Source organism: Protopterus annectens, chromosome 15.part0 (assembly GCF_019279795.1).
Source record: "Protopterus annectens isolate FY-2018-M chromosome 15.part0, PAN1.0, whole genome shotgun sequence".
Lineage (NCBI taxonomy): Eukaryota > Metazoa > Chordata > Ceratodontiformes > Protopteridae > Protopterus > Protopterus annectens.
In genome coordinates, this window is record NC_056749.1 from 676,430,695 (window position 1) to 676,444,055 (window position 13,361).

Consider the following 13,361-nt stretch of genomic DNA (forward strand, 5'->3'; position numbering starts at 1 on the left):
ACAGTTTAGAAATTTACAGTTACAGCTTTACCATGGAGTAAGGCGGTCAGGAATCGTACCTAGAGCCCTTGGTCAACATTATCCTGCTTACAATACCCTTTCAAACATATGAATGAAACTATCACAATTATCCCCATCTGTGAATTGTGGAAGAAATTTACTGACCTTTGTGGCTTTTGAGGTTCGGTTACTCCCTTCTGCATTACCTCCATGAATCTGGTGAATAGTCAGCATCTCCTTTTCATGTTGCCTCTGCCTCTCCTTCTCCTTAGCCTACAGATGTCACAGTTTCTTATTTTCCTCGGTCTCAAGACATCTCTATTTCTCTGCTGCTTCTATTTCCAAATGTGTGGCCTCTAGCTCAAGCCTGTTTAACTCCAGACAGATTTTGAACTCCTCTGTGGAAAGGTTGAGCTGTCCATTTTCTGAGAGTTGTACATCTCTACAGCCAGTCTGTCCTCCTGGTTGCTATTTTGTGATGCAGCTGTTACTAAAGCTGCAATCATGTCTGCTTTAGTCAGGTTGGCATGCATCAGTCCTTTAGCCTGGGACATTTCAGCCAACTGGCTCCTTGTCAGCACGAGTAAGGGAGGTACAAATTGGGAAGATAACAAGTACACACAGTAAAGTACAATTTCCCTTAAGAGCACACAGAGATCTCAGCCAGTCTGGGGCTGGTTTCTGCCTCTTTCTCCATATCCCCAGTAAGACTCCCACTGGCATAGCTATAGGGTTAATATCTCAGCTGAGTGGTCATTTCAAAACCTCCAGCACCCTCTCTTTCCAACCAGTGCTTCATGTCCCTGCCCGAGTAGCTCAGACACACACACACACACACACACACACACACACACACACACACACACACACACACACACACACACACACACACACACACACACACACACACACACACACACACACACACACACACACACACACACACACACACACACACACACTTTGAGATTTGATGTATATACAAACACACAGACACTCCTGGGGAAGGCTGGCACAGGTTTACTAGCTATGCCCCTTTCTGCCCAGACTATAAGGTTGTTATCACTACCACCATCCACTACCTATCAGCTACTATAAGGCCCTTACAAAGGGTGCCCAATCCTAATGTGTAATGTTACTGTTATCCAAATGATAAGTGTGACCAAGAGCAAGGCTGTCAGAGTGGCCTATACAGTGTCACCAAATACATATGCAAGTTCCCTAAGAACTTAAATATCTTTAAACAGTCCAGCCACAATTAAAAGGTTTAAATAGATTTAATAATAAATAATAAAAGAACAAGACAATACTCAAACAGCACAGTAACTACAGAGTTCAGAATCACAGGAAATATTTTAAAACAACATTGCAGGACAGTCTCAAATAAATACAGAAAACATCTAAACTAATCTTTACTATATTCCTAACTATATCTAAAAGAAATTATTGTACCCTAGACTTACTTACAGAGCAAGGCAGAAGTGCAGCAGATGGATGTTTCCAGGTCAAAAACAAAATTCAAAATGCTCAAAATCTGTCTCTGAGAGAGTTCTTAAATTACTATCAAACATTGCTGCTGGGTCAGCCCAGATGACATCACTCTTTGTCACCTGCCTTCAGTTCCCAGGCTAATAGAAACTTAACAAAATGTTAGCATCTCTATGTGAGAAGTACATACAGTATCTTTCAGATGTTTGCCTAGAACTGGAAGTCGTAAAACAATTAAACACGTTTACATTTTAAACCTAGTAATTATTTCTTTTTCAAGACAATAGAAAAACCTCTAGCTGTAGACATTGTGTCTGTTTTAAGAGATAACACCATTGTAAAACAATTTCAGCTTATTTTCTTGCAGTTTTGCAAGTTAACTATGTTTGTTCCAGCTTCTACTATTAAAACCTACTGTTCTTTTCTAGTAGGGTACACTGTGGTTACATTTTAGCTCAGCACTTTACATACTCTTCTGCGCCAGTAGTTTAATATTCACATAATATATAATTCTCTTACATTTGTAAGACAAGCATATGAATCATATTGATATTCACAAATTACATATGATTATTTAAAAAATTCCAAATATCTGGTCTGGCAGTATCACAGCTTCTTCCATTTTTTTCAGCCTTTTTTATTTGAGTGGATGTACACCAAACTCTTCAGTGTTTTATTTCTTTTAATCAACTCTGAGTACATTTGACTTATTTTTTCCTCTAATTTACTAAAAGTTATGTCTTACACCAAAGTGAGAGCTTGCACTATTTTTTGCTGAATAACTGTAGAATTCTTCCTAGTCAGTGTTTTTTTCTCACCTTTTGTGGTTGATTTTCTTTCAGGTTCTCTGAATTTCTTTTTTGCTGGCATCCAGGCAGTGCACTTACTAGCCAGTTATTCAGATGTACTCTAAAATATGAGTTTACTGGCTCTCTCTCTTCTGAGTTTCTGTTTTCACACTCGGATTGTTGAAATTAATCTGTTACTAAATGTATTGCCATCTTGGAAGTCATGCAAAAGCATTATTGTACAAAAAGTAGAAAACAAAAGAACACAGTGGGTACCCATAACTACACATATACGTGAAACATTTTATAGTGTGTAAGATTAGAGAAAGGCAGAGAGGGATAAATAATAGAAATATAGATAGCTACATAGATAGATTGATAGATATGCATGTAAAGGAAATATATTAGATGATGAACTAACAAGCTGTGAAAGTAGGTCCAACATTTAGTATACAGAATGGAAAAATAGTCATAGAAAGGGAAGTTAGAAGTATACAGGAAAAATGTGTAAAAAAACAAAACAAAAAATAGGTACACTGGATCTAATTACAAGTAGAAGTATGCAGCAGAAGTAAAGGTAATAAATATAATGGAGTTAGAAATGTTGAACCTCATAAAAAGATTGTTCTATAACTAAAAATTCAAATTAAAACGTCTTTAGTCTTAACATGTTGCTGATTTGCCCAATATAGCTTTAAACTTAGTAAGAGTTCTTGCAGAATGTGAAGTGTCCAGGATGAACATCAGCACCTCCAAATCAGAGATCATGGTTCTCTCCCAGAAAAGAGCGGGTAGTCTGTTTAGGTGAAACAGGGGCTGGTATCTTTTGAGGAGGAGTATTTTGAGGTCTTATTTGTGAGTGAATGCTGAGTGATGGGTGGACTCACTGGATGCAGAGGCAGCAGAGCTGCAGTTCTTTTACCAATTTGTACTGGTACATAAATACTGAGCCATGGGATAAAAGTCTCAGTTTGCTTGTCATTCTGTGTCCTTCACAATGATTATGAGTTTGGGGCAGTGTCTGAGAAGCTATGAATACAAGTGACTGAAATGAGGTTCCTTCAGTGGGTAATGTGGTTTACTTTCCATGATAGACTGAGTAGCTAGGCAGTCTCAGAAAATCTTATAGTACAAGTACTGATCCTTTGTGTTCAAAGGCGACAACTGAGATGCCATGGGCCCTTCGTGACTATGCCACTAGGCACCTCCTATTGGAGGTGTACCAGATGTCTGTAATGGGAGGAGGTTCTAGGGCTGGCTCAGGACATATTGCAGGGATTATGTCTCTCTACTTACCTGAGAATCCTTGAATATACCACAGGATGACTGAGAGACTGATGCTATGATTGGAGAGGTTTGGTGTACCCAAATCAGCCAAGTATTTTACAGAATGGAAGGATGACTGATGATGCTGAATTTAAGTGAGAAGTAGTTGATTTAAGTGAGAGGTAGTTGATTTCAACATTTAAGGTGGCCATGGTGGTGCAGCGGTTAGCATAGTCACCTCACAGCAAGAGGTTCTCCGGTTCGATTCTTGGCTGGGGTGCCTTCTGTGCAGAGTCTGCATATTCTCCCTGTGGTTACGTGGGTTTCCTCCGGGTGCTCTGGTTTCTTCCCACATCCCAAAGACATGCTGTAGGTGGATTGGACATTCTAAATTGTTCCTAGGTGTGAGTACGTGCATGTGTGCCCCTTCTGTGGAAGGGTGGGTGCTGGGCTGGCAAATTGACACTATAAAACTTCACTGCCAATCATGAGCGGACAGGTGATCCGCAGTGGTGACCCCTAAGCGGGAAAAGCCAAAAGAAGAAAAAGAAAAGTTGATTTCAACATTTAGTTACAATAAACTGAGAAAACTTGTTTTTAATGTGGAAGTTGGAATAGTCACAATTAAATGTCTACCCTGGGGTCTTAGTGTCCCAAGTATAATCAAGGAAGTCATGATAAGCTTTTGCATTAAAAAGATACCTGTGATTAACCAAAAATGGACTGATATAAATCCAGGTGAAATAGCCTGTTCTTAAAACATGTTCCCCTTCTCTCCAGAGTTTACTAAAAACTCATTATATTATCTCACGTTTTCCAATGTCAGCAACTGAATAATTGTGGCTGTGGGTAAGACCTTCTTCTAGCAGTATTTGGCAATTTATTACGGTCATATAAGAAGTGAAGTAATCAACAAATTCTTAACCAATCTCTTATGATCACTTATAAGTTTACCACTGGCATTATGCATTCTCCCAGTTACAGTCTGTTTTTAGGAATGTTGAGATTCTTGCAAAAGAAACCCCAAGAGGAGGTTTTGTTTTCTTATATACATCATCAGTTCAGTAAAGAATGTTTTAAACCAGCAAAGATTTCCAGAAATAAAGGTCTGCTGAATGTTTTCGAGTGATGGTGCTTTTTTACTTGTACATTAAACATCCCATTGACCTTTCATTCGTTCAAGGCCAACATGAATCATTAGTTTTACTACTGATTAAGAAGACGAGTCCCAAAACCTAATGCCTAGTGTCCTCATTTGATTTGTGATAGTGTTGTTGTGACAATACCTCACACTCCTTTCATCAAGATGATGTTTCAAACAGTTATGGCTAAAGGTAGAAAGAAGGTGTGAATATAATATGATTACTTTTAGTGTACAAATACATAGCTTTAACAATGTATGTCTATAATTTCCTGAAGGTACCTTCCCATTCTCACATTATGGCACTTTTCCTCTGGAGAAAAGGAATTCTTTTTTGGTTTTGTTTACTGTCATTACAGTTTAAACATTGCTGTCCTGGTTCTTTTCCAATGTCCGGACATACTTAGAGATAATTTTAGACTATTTTAGTTTATAGGATGCATCAATAAAGGACCGAGAAACAAACTTGTCTACCGGTTATTTGGAGTGTCTACTATGTATTTCTTGGGGATTCAGTGGGATGCTGGCTGACTGATAAGGCAAAAAGATACCTCTCTGTGGTACATTTGCTACCTCTACTGAGCATTCCTGGTTGGGTATATTGGTCATGTCTATTTTACTGGTACTAAAATACCACTCTTAGGTGTAAAAGGACTAGGGCCTTTTCTGGATATAGGTCTACTTTCCCTTTGTGAGTACACCCTAGGTTTTACAAAGAAAGTATTAATATATTGTGTCCTGAGCTGAATCTCAGTGTCCATGGTTATTACTGCAAAGAGAAGTTCTTTTTTGCTTCCAGGGTGTCTGTCTTCATAGTAAATTCTAGTTGAGCATTCCCACGGCTTTTGGCAGCCTGATAGACAACTATATCATTTTGAGTATAGGTGATTGTGTATAACTGTGTGTGGGTGTTTGATGTGTGAGGTGATTGTATGCCTGTGTGTGGGTATTTGATGTGTAGATGATTGTGTGCCTGTGTGTGGGTGAGTGGCATGTGTGAGATAGTGAGTTTTCTTCTGCAGTCACTACCGGTGATGTAAAAATCATTTTTAAAATACAGTTGTGCTCACAAAGAATTTTGATAATTGATAAATTGTAAGTTCAATAGTTATAAAAACAGAACTAAGACTTTATCACTTCCTGAAAATAGATATGGCATACAGTTTTCTTTAGTAGATGCATACATGTAAACTCTTCAGTTCTATTTGAGGGTGGTCTGAAATGTGAAAACAGTGTGTTGTTTCCCATTCAAGACTCCTTTTACTATATTTCGCTCTTCTTACCACTGCCCTAATCTGTGTGTTTTCTTACCATTTTATAACCAAAAATGTGCAAAATGCAGTTTTGTGAGAATTAACTGGAGCATTTGTCATGGATTCATACTGGGATGCTCCAGTTTTCCATAATTCATGTCCACATAAAGCAGCTGTACTTTAAAAGCCATTTAAATTTATATTTGTTTTCCGGCTGCAAACCAACATCTTATATCATAGTGCAGGAAAAGTTTTCATCTATTATACGATGATTCTCACTTGTTTTACAGCCATTTAGTCAATGACTGTTCAAATGTCTTTATTCTGTTATTGTTGCAAAGCTAAAGAAGGCCCTACTGTGACTGTCTTTTGTATCAGAATGCCATTGGCAGTTGTTCATATTCAATGGTGAAGCAAAGAGAAATTAAGGTATCTTTGAATTTAATAAAAAATGATGCCCGAGTTGCGTTTCATTGTGTGATACTGATGTTTTGTGCCGTAGGGGGGAAAAACCCTTCTTCAGTTCAGCTTCTCGTGAAGAACTTTTACAGAAACTGGAATGTTTGTGCTTTCATTGCCAATTGACATTTTTAACTGTTGCATTAATGAAAATTATTTTTCTTTCAGGATGTAACAGGAAGAGCACATCTTGTGATATTACAAGGAAATCAGCTGGCTTCAAATCATCATTATGCAATAGAGTTAATCTGTCAGCGCTGCAATCAGTTGCGACACTTCTGTGATGTCCTGGACAATAAACTGTCTTTGAAGGATGCAACCCTCAACAAAACCCTGGAACTTCACAAAAAACTTAAAGAGGTATCTTACAGATGGAAGGAATTGGTTACCACCCTTCCTCATGGTCTTCACAAAAAACTTAGAGGTATCTTACAGATGGAAGGCAGTGGTTACCATGCTTCCTCAGGGTTATGTTTTCAGTTAGGTCTTAACATGTATTGTATTTAAAATTTCTCACACACCTTTGTGTGTGTGTGTGTGTGTGTGTGTGTGTGTGTGTGTGTGTGTGTGTGTGTGTGTGTGTGTGTGTGTGTGTACATGCACATGCACGTGTGTGTACGTGTAAGCATGTGTGTTTACCTTGCATTCCATATCACTGGATTTTCCTTGAAAAAACTCTGATTTTATGGTAGACACATTCTGTTTTTGAGCCTTTTACACTTTTTAACATGATGGAACTGAGCCTAGTATGATGTCAAACAAAAGTCTTTGAAACAGAAATGCAACTTAAATATTATATGTGAAAGGCATAATCCCTATTACAGGACATCCCCTGAGTATAAGCGTGCATGGATAATACATCCTTAAACTAAATTTTCTACAACATAGCGTTAATTTTAGGTACTGTACTAGTTACTTGAAGCCATTTTTAACATGGTACTTGAAAAGAACTTGAAATAGTTGGTATATCCATATTTTTAAGTACACTGTCATTTCATAAAAGTATGCATTTCACTGACCCTGTTGCATTTCTATAACTTTTTCACCAAAGATTTAAATGCTATGCTGGACACAGCTTTAGTCTTTGCAGAAATCATACCTAAACAGCTTACAATCCATGAAGTGAAACACTCATATATAGTAAGAAAAATGAGTGCAGTACTTTGAAGATAACCTCACTTATTTTATCTACAGGAAAATCCATACAACTCCATAAAGGTTTGATGCAACTTCTACTGTCATGTATGTTTTGCAATTTGCATCTGCTATTTTGGCTGTTAATCTATAGTTATTTAGTAAATAAGAGAAGCTGATTTGTTCTTTGATTATTAAAAAAACTGAGTGTATTTCCTGTAATAGTGAGACTGTCTAGGTGTGCCATTGACTGAACTTAAAAGCTGTCTGCCAGTGATTAATAACGTGAGTAAACACAAAGATGTTAAGAATTTACTGTATAATTTGTTGTAGTTCTTGTGCTGATGATACATTATTTTTCTGTGTTTATTTTGCTAAGGTTCTTCAGTGGTGTGATGATGGTGCTTATCTCCTAGCCAATCAGCAGATGGATAAGTGCCAGTCCAAAGAAGGGGCACAGAGGGCTTTGCAAGATATAGATGAATTTCTTGAAAACTCCTACAACATCTCAAACTTTGAGCCACAAATTTTTAACGATGATTATGAATCAATTTTCTCATCTGAAACAAAGGTAGGATAGGTTATAACAGATAGTGTCTTACTGTCATTAATTGTAGCACATTCCATATTCTATGAGGATTAACACTTCCTTTTACTTCCAGGTCATGACCTTTAACTGAATTAGTTTTATGTAATTTACATTTAAGTATGCCTTTAATTTTGAATCCAGATTGAAATCATGAAATTAGCTTACTCAGAGCATAACCCACACAGGCAAGCACAATAAAACTTTCATCACCAGTAACACTGTGTAATAAATAATACAGTGTACTGAAAAAGCACTGTAGAGATTGGAGCTGTATGTAGCTGCAAATCCATAAAACACTGTTTTTTGTTGTGATGGGAGGAATGGCACATACCCTTGCCCACATATTGAAAAACCAAGGTCAAAAATTTAGCCTTGAAAAGATGGTTTTGCACCTCCTTTCCTAATGTATTACACCCCAGGAATGATTCTATGTAATGTGATGCATATAACGTTCTAGTAGCTAAGGACAGGTATATCAGTCCTTCTCTTTTAGAGTTTGAGTTACATCAGCTGCCAGATAAGATCTAATTATTTGTTTAATGTATTTATCTATTTGCATTTTGTTACTGGTCATGCAAGACATGGGGAGAAAAGCTCCAAAAACATATTTATCTCTATCAGATCTTTCTTTGAAAAGGTTAAAAACTTTAAGTTGGAATCTAAGCTATCTGGGCATGGTTCTTGCCCACAGATTTAAAGGTTTGTTGTAGTAAAATGTAAGAGTTGCTGTTAGCAAGGAACACCATATTTGCCTCACTGTTATGTCTAAAACAAATAAACTGGTGAGTATTGCTCGCTGAGTTATCTGTAGTTGGATGATCTCTATACCAAAGAAGTTTGGATTGTGTAAAGCTATACTGGAAGTGTGTGTACTCCCTGGGGAATGCTACGTCTAGTCTACAGTGAGCACAGAATACCTCATCTGCACATGCTGTGGAGGCCATGTTTTACTGAAAGATGGAAGCTGTTTAAGAAGCATAGCCAAGCTACCAACAGCTAACAAAATGTGTCAGAAGTTGTCTCAAAGCTCTATCTGTCACTGCAGCTAAAAAAGGGAAAAGTTAGTGGTTCATCCAACTGGACTGGAAACCTAAGCAAAAACTGAACCAGAGTAATATGTTTTTTTCCAAGTTTTATTTTTCTTTTCAGTGAAGAAAGCATTTTCTGTCTTATTGTGTAACAAGTTGACGTAAGCATCCTAAGTTTGTTCACCATTGTTTTATCAAGACAAAACTGCAAGTGCCATTTTTTACCTTGCCAAGTGTGTGTGTGTCTTAAAAAGTATAAAATTAAACACTGTAAGCCGTTCATAAAAGTCATAAGCTTTAGACTTATTATGGTGAGAAAAATGTATCAAGTTGTAGCTAGCAGTACCTCTTCCTCAGCCATTATGTAAGACTGTGAACCTACAGGTAGATATAAACCTTTTGTGGACCCAGTCAACTTATCTGGGCCTACTCAATTTAGAAAGCCCAACACCAGAAAGAATGGAGAAGGCAGTAATTGCCTTGTTTCTAAGCAGTGCTGCCATGTGAGAGAGCACTACTGTGATGCAGTAAAGCTTGCAGGAAAATGCTGCTGAACAGGAAGATACAGTCAGCAGCAGTAGATCAACAGGGGTTGCTGCTAACAATTGCATTATTGCAACAATGTATAAAAGCCTGGCTGTTGGGAGAAATCTCAATCAGAAGGTTCACACCTAGACTGGAACTATCTATAAGTGCTATTTTTTGCAAAAGAAGAACCCCCAGTGGTGATGTGGGAGTTCTGGTTACTTTTGGGAAGATTCAAAATATGAAAGCTTGCCTTGTCAAGTAGGCAAGGATCACAACACAGTTTTCTCCATTTTTTTAATTTCTCCAAATCTTTTGGGTTTCAAATGCCATGACAGAAATGGACCCCATTCCTAAGTCAAAGTTCAATTAAAGTTCATGAAATTAGTATTGTTTCAGTCCTTGATGTCAGCCAAAAGTGCTCTTCCCAGCACCCACAATGTGCCCAGTAATGACTCCTCCTGCAAGTCATATGGAGTTACATTTATCGGTACCATATCTAAATATGACTGTAGACTCTTTTTTATAAGACCTGTTTGCTCCTACTATTATTGGAACTGTCTGGGTATCTTTCTTCCATATTGCTCTAATTTCTGCTTGCAAATCCTGATTTTTTATGACTTTGTGTCTCTCTGTATGCAGGACATTGTTGTCACTGGGTGTGGCAATTTCAATGGTCAAAGCTACTTTTGTCTTCTTTTCTTGGACCACTATATCTGGTTTTCTAGCATCTATTTTTCAAACTGTTGGTAATGAGTGATCCCATGTGATGTAGACTTCATCGTTTTCTGTGATGCTTTGTGGCTCATGTTTCCACTGTTTTTCCGCCACTTCAATGCCATTATGTTTGCACAATCCCTAATGCAACAGTCTTGCCACATTATTATGCCTTTCAGTTTACAGTCCTTCTGCCATTAGTATGTTGCAAACAGCAATGAGGTGTGCAACTATTTCCAGTTCTGTTTTGCAAAACCTACATTTTGTCTGTTTCTCCCACATGTTCTATGGGCTTTATAAACCGATGTGTATGTAGCCCACTATCTTGTGCCGCTAACGTTAACCTTTCATCTATTGATTTGAATTTGCCTCTGTTAACCATTCCTGCATTTGTTCCTGATCAACATGAGGTTATTCCATAAGTTGTCTATACTTGCAACTATATTTATGCATTTTCCACATTTCTTGCCTTCTCATCTGGTCCTTCACCTTATATTCCTTCTTTTGTTTTTTGGCACATTCAGTTGCTGCCTGGTTTTTATCTATTTGTGGTTTGATTTCCATTCCTGCTCGATGCCAATATGGTTTTGTTAGATTAAGCAGAGGAAATCATCTTAGATTTATTCTCCTCATGTTTCAAAACTTTCACTACATTTGTCAAAACTTTTTCATATGATATAAGAATGTCGAAAAATACAAGGAAAAAAATGGCTCAAAAGACAAAAAGCCAAACAAGGCAGATGAAATCCCCCTCTGAAGTTGCAGAATGTTTATTCAAAGCAAAAAATCGATCCAGAGGTAAACCAAGTACAAAACACAGCTTTATTAAATCCACATAAAACAGATGGGCGTTTTTGTCCCAGAACACTAGAACTTCATCAGATACAATAAAATTGTAAAGTATAAAGACATGTGGAAGGCATCATAATCATGAAATGAAAAAAGACACACCCCCTTAAAGACATAACATTAAAATGCAGTAAAACAGTTGTATGTAATAAATATACTACATAAAATTAGTATGTTCACTTATTAAAACAAAGTATAAATATGCAAAAATGTATAAATTACAGAATTAAAAAATGTATTTACCAAAAAATCTGCAGCTTCAGAGGGGATTTCAGCTGCCCTATTTGGCTTTTTGTCTTTTGAGCCAGTTTTTCCTTGTATATTACATTTTTCTAGTTGTTTGTATGGCCAGCAAGGACAGCCTTGTTTCATCCCCCCATCTACTGACTCAAAACCCTGATTTTGGTGTTTTGCAACGAGCAGTAACAGAACTTACTTCTATAGTTCAGAATTTGGCTAAGAAAGTGGATTCTCTTTGTGCCACATCCCCCGATGACATCAGACGTAATTCCTGCCTTAGTGCAGAAGTCAACCTGGTGGTTCCCTGCCTGAGAAATTTTTTAACTGCTTCTAATCTTTCAAATGCCTCCCAAATGAGCTCGGGCCCTTCTAAATCTTCATTGGCTGGTATCTCCAGCATTTTTACAGCTTCTATTCCCTGTGGACAGCAAATAGCTCATGGTACACAGGATTCTAACAGCTCAACATCAGCACCTGTATTAAAAGACTGGTTACCTGCTTCCATTAACCTGAATCATGTTCATTCAGCCAGGACTCATGCTGGTAATACTAACCTACACACTCTTTTTGAAGAGTTTGACTATTATCTTGCTAAAATTAAGCATTTGTAATTAGATAATGCTTATTTTATTGAATGCATAAAAGAAAAGCTTGTACCTAAAGGGTTACGCATGTGGTATTACCCTAATGGTTTATAGCCAGATTCTTCTTTATTTAAAGAACTTATTGCAATACTTGACCAGTGTGGAATAGAATATATGAATGTTATTATCAAACATAATGTAGTTTTGATAAATGAATTAATTGAGACTGCCAGTGATTTGGGCAATAACATTTGTAGTCATATAGAATATAAAGATTTTAAATATGAACATATTCACATTTTTAAGAGCATTGATGAAATGTGTTCCAACATAAAAGCATGTAAAGTGAAAAAATTAATCAGGGATAAGACTGACTATAGTAAGGGTGCAGCATACCCTAACCCCCAACCCTCACAAGATTGGGGTACTAAATTCTTTGACGAAAATGGGACCTTCATTAATAAATCTCAAGCTCAAACTCTAATAATAGTTCAGAGGAAGTTTTTTTAGACCAGGCAGATTTTCCTCCACTGAGACGCTCTGAGCATCTAAAGAACAGAGCCCCCCCCCCCACAGGACAACCACTGGGTAGACAGGTATACACCTTCTCATCACCCCAACAATCGACGGGGGGGGGGCAATCCAACAGAGGAGGGAGAACTTTTTACAATCGCAACAACAACAGGAAATAATTGAAGTAGATTCTCCTGAACATACTGATGTTTTTGACACTATAAGCATTCACCATGACTATATTCTACCCCCTTGAAACATCATTACAAATTCTTTAGGTGATTTTAAAGTTTACAATTTTTCTGATGTTTGTATGGACACTTCACATTGTGATATTTTTGTAAAGGGTTTCACTTTTGTACCCCAATATAAGTGTAATGTAGCCACCACTTTGATGGATCTAAAATTATACACTCGCAAGCTGAACTTAAAAGTTCTGTTTCAGACTTCTTTATCTAGTCAGTTTATTAATCCCCATGCTATTTCCAGCACTTACAGTCCTCCTTTACATCCTATGATTTCCCTGTTTAAGAGAATGTGTGAACTAGATATACGTAACCTGCACAGTAGGCATGGGACGAATACTGAAATCCATACTCAGGAGACTATCACCATTAATGAAATCAAGTATGTATTGGATAGAACTAGGATCATGAAACCAGACAAAGGGGGTGGTGGTGTGCTTATGAACTTAGATGATTATAACAATAAGATGTTATTTATTTTAAATAGAAAGCCTTTGCAAAATCTTCCATCAATTAATTGAATGGTGTTTACACTAAAATAA

At 37.3% G+C, this 13,361-nt stretch overlaps 1 protein-coding gene across 1 annotated transcript in view; it reads left to right on the top strand.

The window, feature by feature from the left end:
- Positions 1-13,361, top strand: part of MCF2 (MCF.2 cell line derived transforming sequence) — a 1,891,050-nt gene that overhangs the window by 1,159,176 nt on the left and 718,513 nt on the right. The window contains exons 11-12 of the mRNA XM_044057533.1: positions 6,564-6,755; positions 7,909-8,100. Of these exons, the coding sequence (XP_043913468.1) occupies positions 6,564-6,755; positions 7,909-8,100 (384 nt within the window). The remainder of the gene's footprint in view (positions 1-6,563; positions 6,756-7,908; positions 8,101-13,361) is intronic.